The following is a 27,968-nucleotide window of genomic DNA, read 5'->3' on the forward strand; positions in this document are numbered from 1 at the left end:
GGCGCCGACCAGGAAACAAGATTCCCGTTAATTTGTTCAGTCTGAGAACAAAGCCAGTGTGCCAGGCTCCAACCTGTTGTGACGGAAATACCGGGGGATCTTTTCTTTCTTCTCCATTGTCCCTGAGCAGCAACTGTACAAAGGAAACTTCAAACCTGGAGCTAAGGCTGTGGGGAGCCAGTGTGTCTCCTCTGTGCTCTCTGTCCCTCCAGCTTCGTGCTCTCGGAGCTGGAGACTGAAGGCCTCGTTCATTAGAACAATAACCTCCGGCCCCAGGAGTGTGGGTGCTCTTTCTGAGCTGTAACCACTGGAGGCACCTGAAGGAACAATAAAATGTGTGGCAAGAGTTTAAGGTTAGGCTGAATGACCTAATTGAATGCATCATCTTCAAATTAAACACCAAGCTCCTATTGCAGAAGGGGGATCGCTCGGTTTCACAAATGTCCACACTTGAGAATTGTCTAAGAATCACTTATTTCGGGTAAACATTCTTTTCTTCTTTATCCCCGCCATGCCCAGGGTGATGTCATCCAGTCCTGTGATTTTAGAATCTCGAATCCCTGCCTCCCTCTGCCACACCTTTTCCCCAGCCCCGGGCTCACAAAGCCCCTTGCTTTTCTCCCCTGGGACCCTTAATAGACCTCTCCATCCTAGTGTACTTGGAACCCATTCCTGATTTTATGCCCAAACCTAATCATCCCCCTGTTCTCCCATCTCAGGGACAACACTTGGTTATTCAGGTAAAAGCCCACGCTGCCATTCGTGACCCCTGTCTTTCGCTCATGGCACCATCCCCAGATCAGCAGCCCCACCTGAAATAGCGCATAAACCGCTGGCCCAGGCCACCGGCATCTCTTGCTTCAACAAGCACAGTCACCTCCTGAACTGCTCCCCTTCCCTTTCCTTGTGCCATCGTCCCAGTGAACCCCCCATGCAGCAGCCACAGTCGATCTTAAAAACAGAAATGATACTGGGGGCATCTGGGTGGCTCATCCGGTTAAGCTTCTGACTCTTGGTTTCGGCTCAGGTCACGATCTCATGGTGTCATGAGTTCGAGCCCCGCATCAGTCTCTGTGCTGACACTATAGAGCCTGCTTGAGATTCTCCCTCTCTCTCTTACCCTCCCCCACTCACACACACTCTCTCTCTCTCTCAAAAAAAAAATAAATGAATTAAAAAAGAAAAACCAGAAATCATACTGTATGACCATCCTGCTCATAATCTTCCAGTGGCTTGTCGGCACAGTAGGGTGCAGTCAGAGCTCCCCACATGCCCTGCAGGCTCTGTCCCACCCTGGCCTCTTCTTCAGCCCCCCTTCCTGCTCTTCCTTCAAAAAACCAAATTCATCCCTGCCTTGGGGCTTGGCACTTGGTCTGTCCTCAGAGCCTCTCTGACTTGTTCCCTCATTCCATGCAAGTGCCTGCTGAAAGGCCACCTCCTCCAAGAGGCCTTCCCTGACCACCTTATCCAAATATCCCTTCACCTTCAGCTCCTTATCCCCTTTCCTGCTTCTCTTTTTCTTTCATAGCAGTGTCACTTCCTGTCTGTCACCTCCTTTCAAACTGAAGCTCCATAATGGCAGCGATTTTCTATGTTTTGGTCACTGCTGTATCTCCAGTATGTAGAAGAGAGCTTGGCCTACAGTAGTGCTCAATACAGAATGAATGAATGAATGAATGAATGAATGAATGAATGAATGAGAAAGAAGAATGCCCACCCCAGTTTGCAGCCCCTTTCCACCTGGTTCTGTGTCCTGTGAGCAGTTATTCAAGATGACAAGATAGGCTCCCTTGTGATTCTCCCAAGAATAGCATTTAGGAACCATTTCTGAAGAGAGTGCCAAGGTGTCAGAAATGGCTCCGCTTCTGGGGCCAACTTGCCAGTGTCCCCGAGAGTCAGGGTCATGACCATCTCGTGTGTTGTACACCAAGAAAGCAGATGAAGAGCTCAGCAAACAGACTAGACAGCTACACGCACCCCAGGCCTGTGTCGTGCAGGAGGAAATGCACCGAGAGCAGGCAGGGGTGGCCAGGACTGACGACAGAATTTGTAGGGCAGTGCAAAATAAAACTGTGGGGCCCCAGCTTCACCTTGCCCTAGGCCCACTGACCCACCCCACTGCAGATGGACCTCCCCCAAGGGCTTACAACCTCTGTACCAGGGGCTGCTCAGAACCTTAGTTGAAGCTGAGCCCTGAGGCCCCCACTGTTGGTACCACGGTGCTGTCAGCCCGGGTCAGGGACAGCCGCCCTCATGGCCCCTCTGAGATGCTCAGTGGTGTGCGTCCAAACAATCCCCCTCCCACATGCCCACCCAAGCCCCTGCCAGAGGTGGAGGGCAAAAAACAATACGGACCCCCTCCCTCAACATGACCCCTTCACCACCAAAGGTGGAGGACAACAACAGAAGTTACATAGAGGAAGGCCCCCGAGGGAGGGCACCAGGCCTAAGGAGCTGGCCGCAGAGAGCCATCCAGTGGAGGCAAGGAGGCAGGGTGAGTGAGGAACACACATGACACATCCTCTGCCTTCCTGTTGGCCTTTTCTTACAGAACACACACTTTGGTGTAATTGTTCCGTATTTCAGGACAGCAACTTCAGAGCATTTAATGTCAGGCACCGGGTCCCTCCAAGTGCAGAGACCTGCATTACCGCACTGTCACACACCCGTGAAGTCAGCTCTGTGTGTCATGCTGCAACCACAGGCCAGCCCAGGTGGCTCTGCGGTGTGAGCAGCTCTGGGGGACTTCCAGGCTCCTGTCGACTTCCTGCTGCTGTAGCAGTACTGTCACTTGCAGTCACACATTTCTACTGAGGCATTTGCCCAGCAGCCCTGTCTGAGCCCCACCTCCCGCCCCACCATCCTCCCACAGCCTGGAGTGGACCAGGGCCCCTCTATCCAACTGGACCTGGTGAGAAGCCCTGGATTACTGGGTGCGATTTGGATGCAATGTCAAAAATTTTTTTAATATAAAGATTTTTTTTAATTTTTTTAACATTTTTATTTATTTTTGAGAGATAGAGCACAAGCAGGGGAGGTGCAGAGAGAGAGGGAGACACAGAATCCGAAGCAGGCTCCAGACTCTAAGCTGTCTGCACAGAGCCCAACGCGGGGTTCGAACCCACAAACTGTGAGATCATGACCTGAGCCGAGGTCGGGCGCTGAACTGACTGAGCCACCCAGGCGCCCCAAAGATTTCTTAAATCTCTACTTGTGATAATTTAATCTCAAGTGTTGTCCTAGAAAAAAAGTACAATCTGAATATGGATTTTTTTTTAAATTGAGGTATAATATACATGCAATGAGATGCCTATATCTTTGTGAATGATATACAAATGTATACACATTTGCATATTTGTCAAATAATACACAATTATTTGACAAATGTATACACCATCACTCAACTCAAGACATGAAACTTTCTATCTTCATGCCAAGTAATCTCAGATCCCTTTCCAGCCAACCCTTCGATACAGAGGTCATCACTGTTCCAATTCCAACCACCATAGGTAGATTAGTTCACATGTTCCTGGACTTCATGTAAGTGGAACTAAACAGAAGGGATCTTGTGGCTCTGGCTTCTTTCACTCAACATAATGTTTCAGAGTCTTGTCCACATTGTTGGTAAATTAGTTTCTTCCTTTTTATTGCTGAGTAATATTTCATTGGATGACTATATCACAGTGTACATAGTCATTCCTGTTGATGCACATGAAGCTTGTTTCCATTTGAGGACTATTAAGAATAAAGCTTCTAGGGGCGCCTGGGTGGCTCAGTCGGTTGGGCGGCCGACTTCGGCTCAGGTCATGATCTCGCGGTCCGTGAGTTCGAGCCCCGCGTTGGGCTCTGTGCTGACAGCTCAGAGCCCGGAGCCTGTTTCAGATTCTATGTCTCCCTCTCTCTGACCCTCCCCTGTTCATGCTCTGTCTCTCCCTGTCTCAAAAATAAATAAAACATTAAAAAAAATTAAAAAAAAAGAATAAAGCTTCTAGGAATGTTTTAGGGGCACCTGGGTGGCTCAGTCAGTTGAGCGTCCGACTTCGGCTCAGGTCATGATCTCACGGTTTGTGAGTTCGAGCCCTGCGTCGGGCTCTGTGCTGACAGCTCAGAGCCTGGAGCCTCCTTCGGATTCTGTGTCTCCCTGTCTCTTTGCCCCTCCCATGTTCATGCTCTCTCTGTTTCTCAATAATAAATAAGCGTTAAATTTTTTTTAAGAGCTTCTAGGAATGTTTTGTATTTATGTCCTTTTGTGGACATAGGCTTTCATTGCCCTTAGATAAATAAATACTATGGATGGCAAATAGACACATTAAAAGATGTTCAACCTTATTAGTCATTGGGAAATGCCAGTTAAAAATACAATGATATACTATTACAATCTATTGTAATAGATCACAATCTATTCAAATGGCTAAAATTTAAGACTGATTATAGCAGGTGTTGACAAGGATGTGGGGGGGGCAGAATACTCATATACTACTGGTGGGAAGGTTTTCTATTGTGGGGGTTTTTTTCTTACATTTATTTTTCCTCCTTTTACTTCTTTTTGGTATTCTTTCTTCTTCTTGAACTGCAAGCTTAGTTCATTGTCTTTTGAGTTCCATTATTTCTGATGAGAAGTGAAACATCATTGTTATTGTCATTTTCTTGAAGGTGATAGATCTTTTTTCCTCTGGCTACTTGTTATATTTTCTTGTTATCTTTGATTTTCAGTAGTTTGATGATTTGCCTTTGTGGTTTCCTTTGTGTTTATTTTACTTGGGGTTCACTCACCTTCTTGGATATTGCCCTGATGTATTTAAGTTTTGTAGAACTTTAATCAGTATCTTTTCAAATATTCCTTCCACCTTATTCTCTCTTCTTGTAAAACTCCAATTAACATGTATGTTAGTCCTATTTCCACAGTTCTCTAATGATCTGTTGAATAGTTTTTGTCTCTGTGTTTCAATCCAGGCTTTTCTATTATTGACTTAATTTATTCATCCATTTTCCACTGTGTCCATTCAGCTTATTCTTAATAAAGTCTATTTAGTAAATCCTTTATTTCAGATATTGTGAATTCAGTTTTTATAAAAGACGTGTTCTTCTTGAGTTTAGTTCACTTAAACATATATTCCTTGTTTATTGCCCCATGCCTTAAAAAAAAGGTATGAATTTTAGTTTATTGGGTGTTTTCTTATTGTTATAATGGGAACAACAATCTTCTGCAAATGTCTGTATCCTAGACAGAAGTAGAATTCTATGAAATTTCAGATGCCCTATTTTTCCCCAATATTTCCCATATTACTGGAAAATTTCAGGACAGTGCAAAAATTCTCCTATATTCACCCAAAGAGTGCATTCACATTTTGCCACCTGTCCTAATCATGTTTTTTTTAGTAAGGGAATTGAAACCAGATCACCCATGACACTTAGTTGTTATCTGTCCTCAGGCTGCTTGCTTCATTCCTTCCCTATTCTTCATATCCTTAATGTTTTTAAAGATTATAGACCAGGGGCATGTGGGAGGCTCAGTCGGTTAAGTGTCTGATTTCGGCTCAGGACATGATCTCATGGTTTATGGGTTCAAGCCCCACGTCAGGCTCTGTGCTGACAGCTCAGAGCCTGGAGCCTGCTTTGGATTCTGTGTCTCTTTCTCTCTCTGCCCCTCCCCTACTCATGCTCTGTGTGTCTCTCTCAAAAATAAATAAACATTTAAAAAAATTTTAAAGATTTTAGGCCAGTCATTTAATAATGTCCATCAGTTTGGCTTTGTCTGATGTTTCCTCATGACTACATTGAGGTTATGAATTTGAGGCAAAAATATAACTGATGACAGGCTTTCTTCCCCTGTATCCCATTAAGTAGAAACTGATGGCAGCTTGTCCCATGACAGCTAATGTTAACTGATCGTTTGAATGAGGTGAAATTTTCCAGCTTTCTCCATTGTAGAGTTGCTCTATTTTCCTTTAAAACTACTAAATGCTTTGTAATGAGATATTTTGAAATTGTAAATATCTTGTTAATCCCCTTTCACCCATGAGTTTTAGCATTTACTGATTTTGTTTGCCTGAAATTTTCTAATTCCATCATTTCTTCTGCATTTATTAATTGAAATTCTATAAGAAAGAATTATCTTTTTCCCCATTCACTTGCTTTTTAAAAATCAATGTAAGTTTGTAAATTCTGTTTATTCAATAGGATATTATCTGTTACTATCATTATTTATTTTTTGGTCAGAGTGTTATAGTCTTGGCCAGTGAGAGCTTCTTCAAACTGGCTTCTGTGTCTTTTTGATATGTCTCATGATTTTTTAAGTGCCTTCCTTAGTTTCTGGCTCAAAAAGATATTTGCACTCTTTTTATATTTTCCCTGCCCGTTCCCTGGCACAAACCATTTCTTCAAAGAGCCTTGGTTCCCTTTAGTGGTAAATTGCATTTAGAAACCAAGACATAGAGTTAAATGTGCTCTTTACCACTGGGATTTTGCTGCTCCCAGAAACTCTCGGAGAAGAGACATAGGAAATGTATGTACTGTATATACATATACACCTGTGTCCCAAAAGCCATGACCCATCACATAAGTACCTTGAGTGCCAGTCCATCCACAGGCCTTATCCTAGCTTCCCCTCTTTCTGTTTTTGGAACTCTCTTCTTCAGCAGGGAATCTGGCTCCCACTATCCCCAGTGTATTTTTTTATTGCTAGATCTGCCTATACATAAACTTATCTCCTGACTCCCATCAGGTTGCTGCCTCACTCAGCCACCTTCCTGTGTGGGCCCTAGACCCATCTTGCCACAACCCAGATGAGATGCCTGTCAGAACCCACTAGGCCACATCTTTTTGGTCCCTTTCCTTGGGAGGGCCTGACTTGGTCACCACTGTATTCTGCTGCCTTCCTCTGAACTGTGAATTTCTGAAACTAAACTATCTTTAGAATTTACTCTCCTTGGAATAAAAAATGAAAAGTCATTCCGGCATGTTTAGAGTTGAGATGGTAAGCATACTTTATGTCCTGAATGAAAAATAATTTCGTCTTGGTTAATATGACCTACTTAGAAGGATATTTTGATTTTTAATTCTTTGTGATTCTGCCACTTATAAATAACATTGAGCTACTACTTATTACAGAGTGATTTCTTCCCAAGCTTTAGGTAGAAACACATCAGCGAGAGTAAAGCCCCACTTTCTGATGCTGCTGCCTCAGGAGACTAGGACCAGTCAAAGACAAGCTTCTTCTGGTCAATATAAACTAGAGATCAAATGGCATTTTAGTCCAGAGACCCACATTGTGCTGGGACTGTCTGAAGCAAAGCCTTGATTACTTAGAAGATATTTCAAACTCAGCTCAGTCTTTGCTATTTCTTTTATCAGAAGTGGTCCAAGGGGCACCTGGGTGGCCTCAGTCGGTTAAGCGTCCAACTTCAGCTCAGGTCATGATCTCACTTCGTGAGTTTGAGCCCCGCGTTGGGCTCTGTGCTGACAACTCAGAGCCTGGAGCCTGTCTTGGATTCTGTGTCTCCATATCTCCCTCTCTCTGCCTCTCTCGCACTCACGCTCTGTCTCTCTCGCTCTTAAAAATAAATAAACATTAAAAAAAAAAAGAAGTGGTCCAAAAGGGATTAGTCACTGACATTGTATTTGTCACCAGGCACATCTGTATGTTATGGTAAGTACTGAGAGACTCCTAGTCAGGATTTCACTGTAGAAGATAGGGGTACAGGTTATTGGTGATACCTGTGTCCTTTTATTCTCCACAGTACCTTGTAATGGGCTTTTCTTTATTGTTCAAGTTCCTCCTGATGGAAGAGTTTAAATTTGCCTTAAACAGGCAGGTGGACTCAGGAAAATTAAAATAGGCTATGTGTCAGTGACCCCAGCCTTTCCTGAGCCTTTTCTGCCACAGAACCTGTTCTCATCTGCTCTCCAAAGTGCTGAATGCTGGTGTGTTGAATATAATATCTTTGTATTTATCAGTGTTTAATTGTTGCATTCTATTTTAAAAAATTATAATCTGACTTTTGCCTCTGGCAATATGGCAGATAAATATTTGGTAAATCCTTTGAAGCATTGTTGTGCTGATGAGAAAATAAAAATAACTCAGAGGCTGAAAAACCAAGTGAAATCAGGAACCCAGAGAGGTAAAGTAGCCATGCAGCTGGCTTTGCCTTGAGGGCCTTTGCCCATATGGGTGAGTTTTAGCTTTCATTTGCACACCTTGCAGAATTCAGGGTACCAAGGACACATCCCAGGAGACTTCCAAGGGGGACATGTTTGGAAAATATGCATGTGGGAAACCAAAGAGTTACATCTACAGTGGAAGGGTGAATGAGAAAGAAACCCACCCTGTCCAAGAAACTACAAGAATATGTGCTTGTCTCAAATCTTGGCACGAGATTAGAAAGCAGCAAGGGGATAGAGCCAGAGAAAGTGCCTGATAATGCACAGTCACGTGCTGATCTCCACATGGAATTATAGTGCAGATGAAAAGCACCTGAAAGATCTCAAGCATAAATTTACTTTAACCCAGAATGATGGAATCCTTGGGTACCTGGCACAATCAGGATGAGCCTGTCTTCAAACTGTGCCTCAAAAACTTTCACAGATAAACCTTCAGGAAATGGGAGCTCATTTAAAAAAAAATGTTTAACACCATGGGCTAAAGCACCATGAGGAATCAGCATCAAGAACAAAAGGACACAGAATATAAAATATGTCTGGTTAATATCTTTAAAAGATTGAAAACAAGGTTAAAAAATCAAGAGGTTAAACAAATGACCAATCACCTTGTGCAGGACTAAATAGAATCTCTCAAAATAAAAATTCAATTTACTGACTTGGTGGGAAAGTGTAAGAGCAGATTAGAAAAAGCTGAAGAGGAAATTCAGGAGCCAGAAGGTGAATTTGGAAAAATTCCTCCAGTGCAGCACAGGAGAACTCCACATGGGAAGTCTGAACAAGAGAGGAGAGATTGAGACAGAAAGAGAACTTACAGCCCAGATCTAATCAGAATACCCAAAGAAAAGAAAAAGGAGAGGAGCAAGGGAGCAGAGATCATCTTTAAAGGTAGATGCCTGTGAGTTATCACAAACTGATGAAAGACAAGAATCCTTACTTCCAGGAAATCCAATGAATTACCAGCAGAATAAACACAGAGAAACATGCATGCTTACGTCACAGAGAAGCCGCAGAAAGCCAAAGGGATCCTGAAATTACCTACACAGGACTGAAAAGACTGTCAGCTGACATCTTAACAGCAGTGAAAGCCTAAGAGGAGAGGAAGATTCAATGCAATTGAATCAAGAGAAAAAAATCAGTAAACATAGAATTAATTACCCAGCATGAATAATTCTTCCAAATGAGGATAACAGGGATATTTTAGACACAAATAACTATGAAAAGTTGAGGCAGAAAAGGGAATGATGAGAAATAAAGATAGAAGTAAGGTGCTCTTGTCATGTATTCAGGTCAGGAAAGGAGTGTTTGGCGTTCATATGTTCTGAAGGTTCTTTATGTGAAGGGTATTTAGTTTTGGTGTGAGTAGAAGGAAGAAAATGACAGGTGAAATAAAGAGACCAAGAGGGATGTAGGGAAAGGCAACAAACAACCTAACTAGACTGTCCCAGTAGTTAATGGTATGTGTGTACATCAGGCACTATAAGGGAAAATACATGAATTGCAGGCTTATGCAAAGATGGAGGTGAAGCCCCACAGTGTAGGAGCAGAAGGATTATGTCTCAGGTAATGACTCATTTATATAAAATTCAGAAACATGTAGAACAAGCAATGTATTGGAAAGAGTGAGGTCAAATGACAAAGCAGGAGCAAAGCAATAGTAAACACAAAATTGAGGGTAACGTTTACCTCTGAGTAGAAATGAGAGCAATGCCAAGAAATTCAAAACTCAAAAAACAGTTCCTTTCCTTGAAATGGGTCAATGAGTACATAATTGTTCACTCTATTGTAATCCCGATGCTGTCCACAAGTGTGTAAATGTTCTTTCATAGCTAGTCATTATTTAATATAAATAATTTAAACATTTAGCTATTTGAATTTGATGTTTATGTGGTGTGAAATAGGATCCCAGTGTGCTTTTATTCCAGGTGAAGAGGTGCATACCTCAGAATCATCTATCACATAAATGACCCTCATGTTCCCAGTGCAGTGGTCGCTCCTGTCATACACCAAATATTCATATATATATATATATATATATATATATATATATATATATATATATACACACACACACACACACACACACACACACACACACACACTGGGATTTATTTCTGGATTTTCTCTTCATTTTTCTTTAAGTTTATTTATCTTGAGAGAGAGAGAGAGAGAGAGGGAGGGAGAGGGGCAGAAAGAGAGGGAGACAGAATCCCAAGTAGGCTCTGCACTGTTCGTGCAGAGCCCGACACAGAGCTTGAATCCACGAACCGTGAGATCATGCCCTGAGCTGAAACCCAGAACCAGACGCTTACCCGACTGAGCCACCCAGGTGCCCCTGGATCCTCTCTTCTGTTTCATTGCCACATCTGCAGTCATTGCTTTGTCTCTCCCTTGGTCAGTATCATCGATTTGATCATAGCAGTGGTGACGTTCTGGTTTCAAGTTCTGATGGTGGTTAAGGCAACAATCCTTTCTCTCTCTTTCTTTTGTTTTTTATTTTTCTTGGTTATCTGGGGGCACTTATTTTTCCAAATGAACTTCTTAAGATCGTTTTATCCAATTCTAAAAGGATTGCATTAAATTTGTAAATTTATGGTAATGTCTTTCCACCCAAGAATAATAAATGCCTTTGCATTTGTTCAAATCTTATTTTATGACCTTCAATAAGATTTTATGGTCATTTCGTATTGGTCTTATGGCTTTCTTGTTAAATTTATTCGTAAATATTTTATGGTTTTTACCATTATTATGAGTGGACTATTTTTCCCTTTTCCATTTCTAATTATTTATTCCTAATGAAGAGAAGAATGATTGATTTTGGCATATTTATCATCTGTTCAACTACCTCATCCTAATTCTCTTGCAATTTTAATATTGTCACAGGAGTCTCTTTGTCTTCTAAGTATACAGATACAGTCACCAAAAAGATATAGTTGTCGATTGCCTTTTCCAAATTTTTACTGATTATTTCATGTTCTTATCTTATTATACTTCCTTTTTGAATACAAATGCTGAAGACAGGTATCCCTGTCTGGCTCCTGCTTTTAACTGAAACAGTGGTTGGCTATGTAAGATGCCATATTTAAGGAGTTTTCCTCTATTCCTTTTTCCTTACAGTTTTTATTTAGAATGACTACTATAGTTTAGGACTTTTATTTCTTTTTAATGTTTGTTTATTTTGAGAGAGCGAGAGCAAGCTCAAACAGGAAAGGGACAGAGAGAGAGGCAGAGAATCCCAATCAGGCTTTGCACTGCTAGTGGGGAATTCAGTGCAGGGCTCGAACCCACGAACCATGAAATCATGACCTGAGCCGAAATCAGGAGTCTGACACGTAATCTGCGCCACCCAGGTGCCCTATTTTTATTTTTGCACTGGACTTTGAGATACATCCTTGACCATGGAGGCCACTAATTTGAGTCTCAATAGTGACCGTTCTGCCCTTACATTCCCCTGATTTTCTTTTGGCTCAAAAATCATAGCTGTCTTGGGGCACCTGGGTGGTTCAGTCAGTTAAGCGTCCAACTCTTGATTTCAGCTCAGGTCATGATCTCATGGTTCGTGAGTTCGAGCCTCACATTGGTCTCTGTGCTGACAGTGTGGAGGCTGCTTGGGATTCTTTCTTTCCCTGTTTCTCTGCCCTCCACTGCTCATACATGCTCTGTCAAAATAAATAAATAACTTAAAAAAATCATAGCTCTCTTTAAAACCCCTCTCTGCACTGTGCTGAAGTCTCCTAGAGTTCTCGTACTATACTGTCTCTATTGAGTTGTCATCCTCCTCCTCTCGCAGGTCTAGTTCTGGTCATTCTTCCCTTTTTGGAGACCAGACCCCTCCTGTAAATGGTTATTTCCCACTGCCTGCTCACTGGGGCGCAGGTTCACATGCTGAAGGACCTTAAGGCAGTAGTGGTCTCATAAATAGTGCCTGGTTAGGAGTGGGTGGCAGACTTTAGGGTTCTCCATGTGGGAGTAGACAGGTTGTAGGGCTCCCTTGGTCTCAGGGGTAGAGCACACAGACTACCCATGGAGCCGGGAAAGCAGCCAGCCTCCCATGAGCCCTTGCACCCACCTGTCAGAGGCCTCAACAGCTGATTGGCTCAGGAAAGTCAGAGGGTGGGAGCTGACAAGAGAAGAAATGATATTATCTATTTGATACTGTTACTAAGCTTTGTTTTGATAATATGGCTGCTAATCCCATTGAGAGAAAAGGGCAGATCTTTGAGAAATTGACACCCTTCTGATTAGAAAGTACTGATTTTTTTTTCTACACGAATAATAGATATTCTAATTGAGCTCCATTTTTAAAAAAATAACAGAATAATCAAGGAGATGATCATGCTGTTCTGTCTAGTTGTGACACACATCTGTGATAAGTGATCTACCAAGGCAAGATGTTGACCTGGGGGCAGCTCTTGTACAGCAGGTAAAGGGCCCTAGAAGAAAGTCGCCTCCCCTCCATGCTCGTAAGTCTGGAGCATAAATGTTGGGGAGCACCACGGTGCCTCATGCTGAGAGTCTCTGCAATGAGCCTTGAAATAATTGGAAGCAGCCCACGGTGTCATGGCCTTGAATCATTAGTTGGTAGAGAAGCAGGAAAGAACCCACATAATGAGGTATCAGCGGGAAAGTAGAGACCCATCGAGAGCGGCAACATCTGGCCCCCTCGGCTCGAAGATTCAGGGAGCCCCGAGGAGCCAGAGAAAGTGACAAGAGAGCTTGGAACCAGAAGGAAAAATGAGAGGTCTGGTGGCAGAGAATAAGACAGATGCAAACTGAAGAGGCTTTAGGCAAAGAACGGGAACTTGGGGACAGGAATACATTTGGAGGAAGTGCTCTAAAACAAAACCATTTTGCAAAAGAAACTCTCCCAAGGGCAAAAATCCTATTGTGGTTCCCATTTTCATGCAGCTTTTCTTTTTAAGAAGGTCTATGAAATAACCCTTCAGAAGCCCGTTGAGGTAGCTTGATAAGGGCAAACCGAGACACAAAGGCAAAGAAGAGATGGTTTTATTATAGCCCAAGACAGGCGAGGTAGGACACGGGCTTTTATATTCCTAAATTCACTGGCATGACGTTGTTTTTCCTGTCTCACGGGATCTCTGTAGAAGCCCCTCGTGATCCTGTTGAGGAAACTGAGGCTCACACAGGAAGGAGACTTGTCCGCCCTGTGCTTTCCACGGTGCCCACTCTTTCTGCTACTCACTGTGTCTGCTTCTTTAAAACCACTGATTTCTGAGGACTTGGATCTCTGGCCGGCAAGCTTAATCAAATTCAGTCTTTCCCCTGGCACTTCCCACAGCCACTCTGTGTCAGGCCCGTTACTGCACTCTAAACATAAGAAGGAGAACCTGGCTCTTGCCCTGATACCAGAGAGACATCGCCATCCCTGGCCCGAGAGCATCAAATGACTGTGAAGTCCAGCTGCTGAGGGCCCTGCCCCAGGACCAGCTGTTCTGAAGATCCAGAGAAGCAGGAGGTCCCCACCTGTGCTGTGCAAAGTGCTGTGTGCTGGCCAGCAGCCCGGGAGCCCGTCTTAGATGGAGTATGCCTACGGGAGGCCTCGGGGAGAAAGCTCTAAAAATCATGAGTCAAGCCAGTTCACCGTTGTCACACAAAGTAGAGATCAAGGTGGCATCACGGCATGAAGGGCTCCCAGAAGGAAAGGAAACACACCAGGACCTGAGCGTGGTAAGCGGGCCATGGGCTGTCTTTGAAGCTGAGCTCCAGGCTCTCCTGGCAGGGTAGAGGCCCTGAGATATTGAGTGGAGCCCACAGAGGTTGGGGCAGCCATTCAGTTCTCTGCCCTCAGAATGTGTGATTTCAGGCTCCCTCACCTTGGAGGCTGGGCAGAGTTTACACAGTGCGAGCGAATCCCCAGGGCGAAATTGCAAAGGGAAGCATGTCCTTGAGACATGCTGAAGCTTGCTGTTTCGAGTCTGCCTTTTAGAGCCAGTCAGTATAACTTATATCTCAGTGTAATTATGCTCTCCTTTTCATTAAGGCGGGCCTCCTGAAGACCGTCACTAGCCCACACTTGTGTCTACTTGCGTCAGTAAAACCAAATGGCTTCATAGCTTTCGGTACTGTTCACTCTGTCACTGTTTGAATTGAACACTTATGATGTGCCAAGTTCTCTCTATGAATTATCTCAATTAGTCCTCAAAACAATCCTGTAAGCATCAAACCATCCTTGTCTTCTTTTTTAAAGTTGGTGGGGCTCCTGGGTGGCTCAGTCGGTTAAGCATTCAACTTCAGCTCAGCTCATGATCTCCTGGTTCATGAGTTCGAGCCCCACATCGGGCTCTGTGCTGACAGCTCAGAGCCTGGAGCCTGCTTCGGATTCTGTGTCTCCGTCTCTCTGTTCCTCTCCCGCTCATGCTTTGTCTCTGTCTCTCAAAAATAAAACTAAATAAAACTTTTTTAAAAAAATCAGAGGGAAAAGTGGGTTGGGAACTTGGCAGGGGTCACATGGCTGACAAGGGTAGGAATTCAGGGCTGTGTCAATGCTGAGGCTTAACCCTGCATCTGGTGGCGCACCCCTGCCCCCGCTCACTCTTGCTGTGCACCACCAGGTGCCCTTCCCACATGGGAGTTCTTGGCTGTGACAGCAAAGCTGAGCTCAGTGATTGGGGGCTCTGTGTCCTCCCTTCTGGGGTCTCTCTGAGGCTGGGGGCTCCAAGGACAGGAGATGCCCAGGGTAGGGGGGAAAGGTGAAACTCCATGACAGCCTTTTCAAATGACATCTATAGCTGTAGGTACTCCGTGGTACTGGGGGAAATCCCCAAAATTTGGAAATAAGGCAAAAGGCAGGTGACACATCCTCCCAGGTCACCCTCAGCAGCATTTAACAGGCTCACCCAAGGGTTGTTTATGATCTGGACAAGAGGATGCAACTCTGTTTATCTCACTAGGTGCTACTGTCTCGAGGCCCTTACTCTGCAGTTAGCCGCTAACTCATAGATTTGTGCCCAGTACAAAGGTGGACTGTTTCTTCTTGGTGGAAAAAATGGCCCCAGAATTGTGTCTTCTTGTCCTGTATGTCATTCACCAGCTGTGTGCCTCACCTGGCCCGCTCAGCCCCCATTCATATACCCCTCCCATTTCTCCCCTGAACCAGCTTCTCACTCCTGTGGTCCCTTCATACATGGTCAACTTGTGCTCACTTTATATTCTCATGAGAGGCATGTTTTTAAGTTTGGGGAAAGTATGCTTTGGTACAGTGTTCATCTGTGATTAGAAATAACCACCTCCAAAGGCCTTGGCTGGAAACATTGCATAGTATGTAGCCCCCAGTGGTGGGTTAGATACAGACTCCTTGGCCAGAACTGAGAGCCTGCTGAAGGTTGAAGGTCTTCCCTCCCCTTTGTTCCAGGCATTTCTGACTTTGGAGTCATGGTTTGTTTTGAAGCCAGTTTGTCCAACCTCAGTTTACTATCTGTGAGCAGTGCATGTGACAAGCTGCATTAACTACCAGAAATGGATAACCAGATATTTCTGTTAAGTGATGGGACCTAGAAAATTGGGTCACGTCTTTCAGAGCTAGTCAAAACTCTGCTTTTAAGAAGCATATGATTGTCTCAGCTTAGGCTCTCCTTTGGGGTCCCTGAGAGGAAATCGCATCTGCCCAGGGGTGACCTCAACAATCTCCAGAAAAAAAAAAGGCTGGGGCTGGGGACAGGGGTAGGGAGGTGCTACAGCTGAGAGGCATCCCTCCCGATGGAGAGATGGGGCCGCTGGCCAAGGGTCAACGCATGACGAGGAGTGGGTTTGGCCCTGTGATGTTCAGAGACCCAAGCAGGGCTTCCTCCTATAGCTCCGTAAACATCCAGCCCTTAGAGAAGGTGTTAAATGGCCCTTCGAGCCGCATGCTCTTGGTGCATGAGCAGCAGAGATCCCGTAGGCCAGTCGTGCTGATGTTTGGAGGTGTCCTGCTGATGGAGAGGCTCAGACTGTGTACCCTCCTGGCATGAATTCCACATCCCCAGCTGAGAAGATTATCTCATGATCTGGAGTGAGACTAATTGAAATCTGGGCTCTACTACCTACAGCCCATTTGTTGTCTGACCATAGGCAAATCACTTCTTGACTTGTATTTCCTCATCTGTAGCATGGGCATATGTCTATGTACATACACACTCAGGATGAAGCCTGTGTGTCTCTTTCGTAGGGCTTTTATAAGGACTAAAGGAGAATTAGATGAGCTCACGTGTTCTAAGTGTTAAGCAGGACAGGCCTCAGTAAACAGTAGTTACTTCATACATTGCCCTCTCAGTCTGGGTACTGGAAATGCACACCTCTCTAGGGGGAACTACAGATTCTCTTCCCATCACTTGAGTAGGAATAAGACTTTCCAGGGCAGAGATGGGCCTGAAACCCCAGCACCCAGGGCACCCAAGAGTATGTCGGTTCCCACCAAGGTGGCTCATGGTGAGAGCCAGAAGGGCTCTAGAAGGTGCAAAGAGCCTTCTGGCTGGCCGGTGGGAGTGTTTGAGGATGGGCCCCTTTCAGGCAGGAGTAGAGCTGGGGTGTTGAACATCAGAGCAATTAGGCCTGTCTCCAGCACTCATTACTCAGGGGCTGAGAAACACTTCCAGAGAGCCAGAGTCACCCCACTTTTGCAAAGGTACACTTGGGCAAGGTGGCATCTTTGCACCTGCACTCACAGCTGCCTGCAGACTGGGTCTGCCAGGCAAGGTTTGCCTCAATGTGAGTGGGCTTCTTCCTGTGTCTGCCCCTTGCTGTGTGCACTGAGCTCCAGGGCCCACAGGCTGCTCCCTCTCCCTGGCCCCAGGGCTCTGCCCCTTCACTTTCAGGTCTCAGGGCAAATCTCACCCCCTCAACGAGGCTCCTCTGACTCCAATGGCGTTGGCCCACTGCGGTGCCCTGTTTCCTTCCTAGCATTTGTTTGTCGTTTGCCCACATCTGTTTGTCGTTTGCCTGTTCACATACTTGTGTGTCTCCCTACACTGCTGTGTACTGCCCCGAGGACAGTGTCCTGGTCTGCCTTGTATCCCTGCAGCTAGAATAGGGTCTGGCACATAGGAGGTGCTCCAGAACTATTATGGCTGAAGAGGTGGATGGAGAGCTGGCAGGCATGCACTCCTGAAGCACCCCATGTTACCACCCATGTGGGGCATAGGAACCACACTGACTGGGGGAGCTGGGTTTCTGCTGGGTCTCACACAGCCTCAAGTTCTGCAGCCATGTACACGGCACTTGTGCATTCTCTGCAATGAAGGAGTCGAAGTTCACCACTCTGTCTCCCGACCACCTTGGGCATGTCTGAGTATGTAAGTTTTCTTGGGAGGGTGGAGGTGGGGAGACCTGGGACCATTACCTACAGCTCCTGGATGGCACACCATGTATAGCTGCACACCTCTGTACACACGGCACTCTCCCAAAGGCAAGTTCTCAGCTCTAGGTCCTTAAAAAACCCAACCATGACCCTGGCCATGTGCTGCAGCTCCCTGGTGAGTGTACAGATGCTCAGGAAATAAAGCATTTGGGGGCATCTGGGTGCCTTGGTCAGTTAAGCATCCGACTCTTCATTTCAGCTCAGTTTATGATCTCATGGTTTGGGGGATCAAGCCCCGCATCTGGGTCTGCACTGACAGCGTGGAGCCTGCTTGAGGTTCTCTCCCTGTCTCTCTGCCCCTCCCCCAGCATGCCCACTGGCTCTCTTCTATCTCTCAAAATAAATTACTTTTTAAAAAGAAAAGAAAAGGAAGCATATAATCCATCTCTAAAGGGCTATGTCTACTGACAGGTGGAACTTAGTTCCTGTACAAGGACCTGTTGTCTGCAGAAGCTGGAGACTGCTGTGCGAGGCTGGGCTCATGGCAGGCAGCAGTGAGGCTGTCACTGCAGGGCCGCTGGGTTATGGCTCTGTACATGCCTTCTGCAGCCACATTCCACTCTTCTTGGCCTGCTTTGGGCCCCACAGCGTGGGTGGGAGAGCCAACGTCTGACCTCACTGTGACTTTACGGCAGGGTGGGATAAGGTAGTGAGGATTTCAGCCCTATTCCTTTGCTGGGCGAGGAGTGAACCTCCTAAGACAGCATAATGGAGAGGGCACTCTCTGGGACAAGTTCCGAGACAGAAGTGCTGCCCTGGGAGGTCTTGCCTGAGGCAGTTAGCATCCCAAAGTAGAAGACTAGCTTCTTTCCCCTCACATGCCACCGGACACCATCCCTGAGAGGGAAGCACTCACTGATGTACTTTGTGCCAGGAAACCAGTTACAGAGACTGAGTCAGAGTTTGGAAACAAAATCACTGAATTTTTGGCGCCGTGTGGGGTGGTCAGTGGTGAGAAAACAAGGGAGGGGCCCCCTGCAACAGGTGAATGAGGAAGGACCCACCTCCTCTGTCTGATCCCTGGGTGGGGGTCCCATGGCCTCGGCTTCCTCTGTCCCTAAGCTTCACAACTTAACCTTTGCTGGGGGTGATGGCAGTCCCAAGTCTGTGAGTTCAAATCAAGACTCCTGGTCCGAGTCACAGAGGGGGGTCTCTAGCACCAACTGGTACAAATGGGCTTGTTTCTCTGCTGCCATAACTTTCATGTAACAATTCCCATTTCTAACTGTGTTCAGTAAATTTAATTAGTGTCTAAAAGCAGCTTATTTGGTAAGATGATCAGTTTCTAACCTGGGTAAACGACTTTCTTTATGACTATAAATTAAGCACATTATATTTTTTTCATGCATCATGGTCGTCCTCATAAATACTGTAGGCAGTTGCTGACGGTCTCACTTGGTTACCTTTCCCATTACTGTTTTATCATAGTCCCACTAGGACTGGGGAATTCATTCTGTTTTAATAACAAGGAGGAAGTGGTAACAAGGGGCTTGTTTAGTGCACAACCCACTGCTTGGTCTGTGTCTCTTTGGCCAAGGATGGGATTCCAGACCTACCTCTGTGCAGGGCGTTCCCAGCTCTTTGAGGGGCCTGCTGGCTACAGATTGGGAAAGGCAGGTACATGGCTGTACAGCTCTTTCTGCCTAATTGCAAATAATTAGGAGCCAAATATTTGCCGACCACCAATTTCCGTGTCAGAATCTGAGTGTTCTTGATGACCTCTGTAAGCACAAGTTGGCACGTGTTTTCTTAACACTAACTCTCCAGAGCACAGCCTATGGGGGAGGCCTCAGTCATACCCCCTACATGGGCACTGGAGGGCACAATGTCCATTGCTGGTATTCAGAGGCACTCACTGCGATCTGGGCCTGCCGGTGTTTCAGAGAAGAAAGGATCAGGTAGAGGGGGTTCTGCTCATCCTCTACCCTGCCATCCACTGTGGGCTGGCTTTAACTGTCTAGGCTGAATTAGGTGGTCTCTGAGTCCCTTCTTGCTCAGTCACTCCAGTTTCTAGTCTCCTTTACCCCACAAGGCCCACCTCCCTAGACCTTTGTCTCCCCTTTGTGTCTCCCTCCTTCCGCCTTCCCTCCTGCCCTCCTGGAGGAGGCAAGAGGAGATGCATCCCTTAAAAGGTCCCCCCTCGGGGACATGGGGCCCCCACTACCCTCCCTATCTCAACCTCTAACCTGAGGTTTGAGCCATGGCACAAGTCAGAATTAAGGAGGTCACCTTTGAAAACTACTCTTTCTGGGGCTGCTGGGTGGCTCAGCAGGTTGAGCGCCAGACTTTGGCTCAGGTCGTGATCTCACAGTTCATGAATTCAAGCCCCACATCAGTCTGGGCTCTCTGCTGTCAGTGTAGAGGCTGTTCCGCATCCTCCCTCTCTCTCTCTCTCTCTCTCTCTCTCTCTCTCTCTCTCTCTCTCTGCCCCTACACTGCTCACACTCTCTTTCAAAAATAAATACACATTAAAAAAGTATAAAAATAAAACTACTGTGTTTCTTAAAGCCCAAGTGTCTGGGGCTGCATGAGGACAAAGGTCCCATACCTGTAGGGCCTCCCTCATCCACAGAGTGGCACAGGCATTTTCAAGAGGGAATCCAGAGAAGGAGTGCTCAGACTTGTACTGTCAGGAAGCACCTCAGAGAGGCCCCGGACCCCAGGGGTGAGTAGTTGGAGCTGAGTTAGCTGGAAAGTGAGTGCAGCCTGGGTGGGCAGTAGAGCCAGGGCAAATGCCCTAAAGCAGGAACTGAGAGGTCAGACACTCAGAAACATTGGCTGTGCTTCTTCAAACTGGGGCGATTAGTGAGTGCCCTTCCCGTCACATGGGGAAGTTTATTAAAACAGTGATACAACAGCACGGATTTGTGCCCTGGCTGTCTTGGGAAAGAAACAAAGGCTGGTATTTTTAGAGCCGTATTAGTTTCTTCTAATAGCCGCCAGCATTTTCCAGGGTAACCCATTTTGCAGCCACCCAGGAGAGTAGTGTTAATCAAACGCACTCTGTGGCAAAGCAGCCATCAACACGGTTGGTGGAGGGCTTCCAGCCCCTGGCCTCCTACTGCCACGCACCCTCAGCTCCCCTCTGCCTGTCAACCTTGACAGAAAGATGTACGCGGGAGCTGATGAATGCCGCCGAGCCTCCACCGTGACATGCAAACATCAGCCAAGTGGATAAAGGAGATTCACGTGCCTGCTCAGGATCCACACTTTTACACTGCTCAGAGATATTTTGACCTTCTAGTTTATTATGATTCAAGAAAAAGTCAATAATTCTTAGCTTGCCAAGGCTGGAAGAATTTAAATGAATTATTGAATCAAGCAGCTAATCTATTGATAACTGATTTTTTTTCCCTTTCAAATCTAGAATGATGAAAAGCAGGCTTAACCAAAAACAAGAAAAAGAAGGTTGTTTTTCCCTCAGACATTTTAATCTCCTGGTATCAGAGTTGGGACCAAAGGTTCAGTGTTGACCTCTGGGGCCATTCTGTCTCACAGAGTATTCTGAAGATTTCCCTAAAACTTAAAAGCAAAGGCTTCTGTGGCCACAAAATCGGAATTTGTGTTTTATTTGTATTTTGATATCCCTTTCTTATTCTCAATTTCTGCTTGCTGCCGTTAATGCTACATGGCAATCATCTCATTTTCTGGGCTCCTCTAGCGGAGTGGAATGATGTTTTGGGGCACTTGCCTGGCCGTTAGCCTAAGCGGACCCTTCCAGCAATAAGATGCTCTACCAGCTGCCCTGCCTACTTGGGCATGTGGGTTCCGGCACCACTGCCTCACGTCACTGTGCTCATATGTTGGGTGCAGCAGATGCCTAGCAGCATGGCAGCAGCCATGCCCAGGGTCTCAGCCTTCCTGTCCCAGCTGCAGCTTTGTGCTTGGTGCTAGAAAAGGATGGGCAGTAGAGAAAGGCTACTGGTCCCACCGCTGGTGATGTGTATCCTAGAGAACCACATTCTCCTTAGAGAGAAAGGTCAACCTCCAGCCTCTCTGCTTTGGCTGCCCCCCATCCCGAACACTTTCTCCTTTCTTACTCCACGCTGACTCCCTGGCCTCTTCAATAGCTCCCCAGTGCCTAACATACCTGACCAAACTTCCATGGCTTGGTATTCTATGTCTCCCAGAATCACACCTTGGCATCCTTCCCCTCCCCACCCAACCCCTGTACAAAACTCCTCCTCACATCAGGTCTGTCCCTGCCCTGTGGTTATGGGAGCTGTGACTCGAGCCTCTGCCTTTTGGCAAACCATCCTACTCTCAGTTGGCAGGGTCCACTGGCACTTCACTACTGCCATGTGGTCCCCTGTTGACTCTTCCCTCCCAGGGTGGGCAGGGGTGGTGCCTGAGATGCTAGGTGTGAGCCAGCCATAAAACCTGAATGCTGTACAGCAGGGTACTGCTCTTGGCATCCATGGCCACCTGCTGTCAGTAGGGCACAGACTTTTTTGGACACCCTGAGCCCCCAGGCCTTGGCTTCACTGGCAAATGCAACCACAAAGGAAGCCCATGACCTCCACCACTGAATGCTTGCAGCTGACCCTCTGTGTCTTGTGTTTGGCAGGACTTTCTGGCCACGACGGGCTGCCAGCATCCTGTGGGAAGAAGTTCTGCAGCCGTGGGAGCAGGTGCATGCTCAGCAGAGAGACGGGGGAGCCCGAATGCCGGTGCCTGGAGGCATGCAGGCCCAGCTACATGCCTGTGTGTGGCTCCGATGGGAGGTTTTATGAGAACCATTGTGAGCTCCACCGTGCTGCTTGCTTGCTGGGGAGGAAGATCGTCATCGTCCGCAGCAAGGACTGCTTCCTTAAAGGTAGGAGGATGCCTCCTTGCCCCTTTGCTTTTGGATTTGAGGATGGATCTTCTAATGCCCTTTTGACAAATGGCTTGGGTGCTGAGTCTGCAGGTTGAATGTGTAAAGGCAGGAGAGAAAGAGGAAGGCTGGAGCTTTAGCCAAAGGATAGCAGCAGCAGCATTTCGGCGATGCATGTTTTATGTGTGTCCACCTCCAGAGATCCCCAGCCTTTAGAGGGGGCTCCTTGGAGAACAGAATCTAGGCAGACCTTTGGGATAGGGCAGGGAGGGGAAGAGAATGCTCAGGAGAAAACCCAGCACGGGCCTACAGTGGAGACAGAAAATGGGCTGCTGAGTCTCCCAGGCATCCAGAGGGGAGGGACAGAGCTCTGGCCCCTCCCTACAGGCCCCCAGGCCACAGTGGTGTGACCAGGACATCAGGGCATTCTCAGCAGCAAAGCACAGGTCTGTTGACCTGAAGCAGCCACTACCAGTGCTGCCTGCTGCCCCGTGAAGGGCCACTTTCCCACTTCCACGCGTGGGCTGTGGCAGCGGGAGCACAGGAGGGACGTGTCCTAGAACCGACAGTGCTCTGCTAGGTTGAGTTTCTCCTGTGATGGGAATAGTCTTGGACACTTTCATGGCTGTGCTTATGACACTAATGCTGAGGTGCTTCAGAAATCATGAGGCACATTATGGAAATGAGGCCAAAATGAGTCCAGGAAAAATGTCCCTGGTCTGAAAGCTCTGCCCAGCCTCATGCCTGCTGATTCCCCAGCCCTGTGAGCACTAAAACACTTGACCACTTGCTCCAGCTTTATTGGCCATGTTGAATTTTATAGACTGATGTTCCGTTCTCCAGTTTCCAATATCCCCCAAATTGCATCTTTCTAAAGGTTTTTATTTCTGCATCAGAGTGTGCCCAGCCTCCCTCACCATCGGTTATTCAAACAGCATTTCTCATGTCAGGCCAGGGAAAAACCACCACCGTGAAACCTGCCTCAGTGAGGGATGATGGGGGAGAGCTGGAGAGGATGGGGGCTGCTGGTGCAAGCAGATTAGGGCTCAGTTCTGCTTCATGCTGATTGAATTTATCCACCGAATCCTTCTGATTCATTGAGGTTTTATACAGATTTTGTGAATGCCCACCTACTGAACAGCAGTACCCACAAGCTCCCAGAGAGACTTGGGGCAGCCCGGCTCTGCCACTTTCCAGCTGTGTGATCTTGGGCACATCACTCCGCTTCTCTGGGCCTTTCCCTTTGCTATAAAACGGGGCTTATTGGCAGTACAACTTGCTCTGTGGAGAAAAGTAAATGAGATGCCGCACAGAAACCACCTAGCATGTGGCAAGCACGTCGCAAGTGTTGTGTATTAATGACACCTGTACTCATCTTTAATCTAACGTGGCCTCAGATGTAGAGCAGGGAGGAGAGGAGATCATGCAGGGACCACAGAGGCAGGAACAAGGGCCCTGCCTAGCAGGTATGGGGCCTCCATGGCTTGTTGGTGGGTGGGATTGGGGAGTAAGGTGCTGAGGGTCAGGTCCTGTGAGATCCTGGAGATGCCTAACTGGAACCAGGACTCCCCTTTTTGCAGACCTACCCCGGTGGGTCTGGATCCCATGGAGGAGCCTTCTCTGCTTCCTGCTCAGGTCAGCTCAAGTCCTAGGCAATGGGAAGGCCGGCCCGACTCTCTCCTCCAGCATTCCCACAGGGAGTGCCCAGCAAACAGTGAGGACCTATTCACTGACCCCAGGGCCTTGGCAGGGATGGGAGGCAGGCCAGCCCTAGGGAGGGGGCTTTGGGTGAGCACCTCTCCACCTTCACCAGAGCCATGGTTCCAATGGGGAACAGGAAGAAACAGAGTGACAGAGGGCTGGGGGGTAGGGTCTTAGAAGAAAGGAGAGGGGGTAAAGGACACTATAGTACAACCCCACCTCAAGAGAGCAGAATATTTAATGGCATCTTCAGCCCCACCGATGACAATTTGTCTTTTGTCCCTAATTTCCGGGGAGTTATTGATAGAGGAAACTGAAAAACACCTTCTTTTTTCATGCAAACAAAAATTCTAAATTCATCCATGTTCCATTCTCTTTTTCTACCAGTCTTTACAAAAAGAAGTTCTGACTTCATTTCCCAGTTTGATTTGCGCCCCAGAGTCTCTCTTAGGACGCTCCTTATGGGGCCGGAGTGTGGAGAGAAAGGGGAACGTGGTGGTGGATTCCAAGGGGCCTCAGTTTAGAGCGCACCCTCCGTGGCCAGGCCCTTGTGCCCTTGGTGGGGAGGAGGGTGGGGGGGGGGGGGTTGGTTCTCCTGAGCACTGCGTGGGTACCATGGCCCTTGTGCCCCGCAGGGGAGGAGAGGCGATATTCTAAGCCCCATTTTCAAGAAAACTTGTGGTATCACATTCCAGTTGCTATGGCAATAGAATTCCTTGTGAATGTGAAATGAAATATAACATCATTTTAGAGATCATTAGCATTTGAGAAAAGCAAAACTGAACTCAAAAGCATTGCTTCAGCTCATATTTGTAGCTTTTGATACCAGCTTTCTGGACATCCCAGGCAGGGTCTCTGTCGCCAAAAATCAGGGGGACAGTGGGATATAGGATGTCCTCTCTCTCTCTTCTGGTGGCAAAATCAGAGTCACATTTGTCGTCAGCCCCAAATACCACCAGAGAACACCAAGATAGTGGGTGGAATTCTCTGTAACTTTAACTTCTTTAGACTTTGTGTTTTAAAAGTTACCTTGTGACATGGTATTGTGTACCCGTTGGCACTTTTAAAATTGTTTTTCTGTCTCGGATTTGAATGCACGCTGTATCTCTCGTATTCTTCCAGAAGACAAGCTTGCCTTTCAGCCGTCACTCACTACACCAGAGTTGTATTATCCCAGATGATACAGTGTCATAGTTGGGCAGTTTTCCAAACAAACCATGAAATTATGGAAGAAAGAAGCCTGTTAGGGCTACAGTTCTAAATGGATCTTGAGATTCCTCATCCCGTATGGTGTTTTAGGTGCATTTTGGTGCTTCAGAGGAGAGTTCCCAGGCTCGTGAAATCGGAGGAAATGATTTCCATTTTTAACCCAAAATTTAAACATACATTTAAAAATTTTTAATTTTTAAATTTAAAAATGTAACCAAAAATTTTCAACGTTTTTTTTTTGTTGTTGTTGTTGTTTTTTTTTTTTTTTTTTTTTTTTATTTTTGGGACAGAGAGAGACAGAGCATGAACGGGGGAGGGGCAGAGAGAGGGAGACACAGAATCTGAAACAGGCTCCAGGCTCCGAGCCATCAGCCCAGAGCCTGACGCGGGGCTCGAACTCACGGACCGCGAGATCGTGACCTGGCTGAAGTCGGACGCTTAACCGACTGCGCCACCCAGGCGCCCCCAAAAATTTTAACCAAACATCTAAACATGTGTAAATTTAAACAGGGTCACTAACAAATCTTTAAGTGTTACTACACAACAGGGCCATAAAAACCCACCCTTTTGTTGCCAGGCACAACAGATAGGTCGTGCTGCCAAAGGACTTCCTTCTTCTTTTCTTCTTGTTGTTGCATTATTGCTGTTACTTTGAATGTTGTTGCCTTAGGAACTTAAATTAGGTCTCACTACCTTGAGGCCGTTTTCATACTTTTTGCAAGTCTTTTCTGCCCTGCCAGGGAGAGCTACTCACATTCCCATGTGGGGGCCCAGCCTTTGGTCTCACTCTGTTGGAGCAGGCCCCTGCAGCCAGGGACGTGCTAAGGCCTGAGCAAAAGCATGGTGACAGCATCCCAGGGAGGCCCAGGCTGGGGGGCAGTGTGGCACAGGCTCAAAGGTACTGGCCTGAGATCAGTCATGGGGCCATACCACACCTCGCTGGACGAGGCAGGTGAGCTCTCTGTGCCTCACTTACCGCATCTGTCAAACGTGAATGCCCGTAGCACCTACCTCAGACGGTGCCGTGAGCAAGAAAGCAGCAGTGCCTGACCCATAGTGCGCTCTCTTCTCTAAGCAGCATCAGGATGATGGGGATGCTGTTGCAAACTTAGGGATACAACTGAGGGGCTGGTGCCGCCCTCGTGCAGCGCTGTGTATGAGCTGAGAGCTCCAGGAGGTGGGTGCTTCTGTGAATGAGGAGAGAGAAGATCATTGGTTCTCCATATTTATTTAATGAGTGGCTAGAATTTGATCTCCAAACATCCACACTAAATTCAGCTTCTCCAGCTGCCTTGCTGTTCTAGAAAGAAATGTAATGAATCCTTTAAGTTCACCTAGAGAGTTAGAGATGCAAAAGAAGATCCAATAGTCCCTAATTCTGGGTCTAGAGGAAGTTTCTGGAAAGGCTTTTGGGAACTGCCAGCTGAGGGTGAGAAGGGGCACGTCTAGGGAAGAGACAGTGAGGTGCGTCTCCAAGGGTGATTGAGGGCGCGAGGGCATCCTAGGGGTACAGTCAGGAAGGTACCTGTAGACTGAGAGAAGAGGAAGGGACTGAAATGCAGATCCTGGGGAGCACACGTCCATGCCGGATAAAGGCAGGCACGGGAGGAAGGTGCACTGAGAAAGGCCCTCACACCAGGCCAGGCAGTTTGCACCCAAGCGGACTGCGTGTCTGATGAGCCAGTCCAACTTGCCCATTCCCCAGACAGGGATGCTGAGGCCCAGAGAGGGCCGGGTTTACGTGGGCTCTGCCTCACCTCTGCAGCCCGCCCTTCAGAAGCGCCCACAGCTTCCGCACCGTTTGTCCCAGCAAGGCACATTCACAGCACACGCACTTGCTTTATCCTTTTCCCCGAGAGACCTCCTGGTGCAGAGGTGGAGGGCTCAGGAGCCTTGGTCCATGGGGAAGGCCTGGGCACTACTGGACTGGGGCCTACTGCCCAGGTTATCAAGAAGCCCAGGTGGGAGCTGCCCCGGGAAAGCTGGTTCAGTCATGCCAAACTCGTGGGGCCTCTGACATCACAGCACCAGACCACTCTCTCCCCTGAGAGGAAGGGTTAGGAACTCAGGATCACCCAGAGGCTGCTGGAAGGAGCCCCAGGACAAACCAGCAAAGCCTCTAACCCCAACCTGAAGGCCCTTCCTGGCTTTTTGGCACTGGCCTCCACTTTCTCTTCAAAGCCTCTTTCCTGTTTCCAATTTCTTCAAGTTGCACTTCCACTCCTGGCCCCACCCACATTGTGCCCAGAGGCCGCCGCTGCTCCTCCAATCCTGCAGAGCAATCTCCGTGCGCCCAGTGCCCTTCCTGGCCTTCGCTTTGAGCTCCACACAGGAGAGTGTGGCCATTCCCTGCCAAGCCACCCAGCTTCACAGGCGTTATCGAGTGTCTCCTGGGTGCCAGGCTGTGCTGGACCTGAGGACACCCGTATGATCAGGACTCCAGGTCTGACCTTGTGGAATTGACAGCCAAAAGAGGGGTCCACCTCCAGTCCCCAGCATTCTCGGGGCCAGTATATGGGGGCCGCTCTAGCCAGAGACCCCACCCCACCCCCGCAAGACATCAAGGACAAGTAGGGATCTTCATGGACTGTCCCCTGTTTCGGAGCCTCCCCCGTAGATTCTGCTCTCACCAGTGCAAGCACCTGGGGGTGACTGAGCTGCAGGTTCACTGCAGCCCTTCCCCAGGGCAGCGGCCGTTGGAGCTCAGTCATCCGTTTCTCCTATCTGCTT

The 27,968-nt window shown here is 47.3% G+C and overlaps 1 protein-coding gene across 5 annotated transcripts in view; it reads left to right on the forward strand.

Annotated features, from left to right (window-relative positions):
* FSTL4 (follistatin like 4) overlaps positions 1 to 27,968 on the forward strand; it is a 585,475-nt gene that overhangs the window by 349,868 nt on the left and 207,639 nt on the right. For all 5 annotated transcript variants that reach the window (XM_060636146.3, XM_060636145.3, XM_060636149.3 and 2 more), the window contains exon 4: positions 22,080 to 22,328. In XM_060636146.3, the coding sequence (XP_060492129.1) occupies positions 22,080 to 22,328 (249 nt within the window). The remainder of the gene's footprint in view (positions 1 to 22,079; positions 22,329 to 27,968) is intronic.

The sequence above is a fragment of the Panthera onca genome, chromosome A1 (genome assembly GCF_046562875.1).
Source record: "Panthera onca isolate mPanOnc1 chromosome A1, mPanOnc1 haplotype 2, whole genome shotgun sequence".
NCBI classification, from domain to species: Eukaryota; Metazoa; Chordata; class Mammalia; order Carnivora; family Felidae; genus Panthera; species Panthera onca.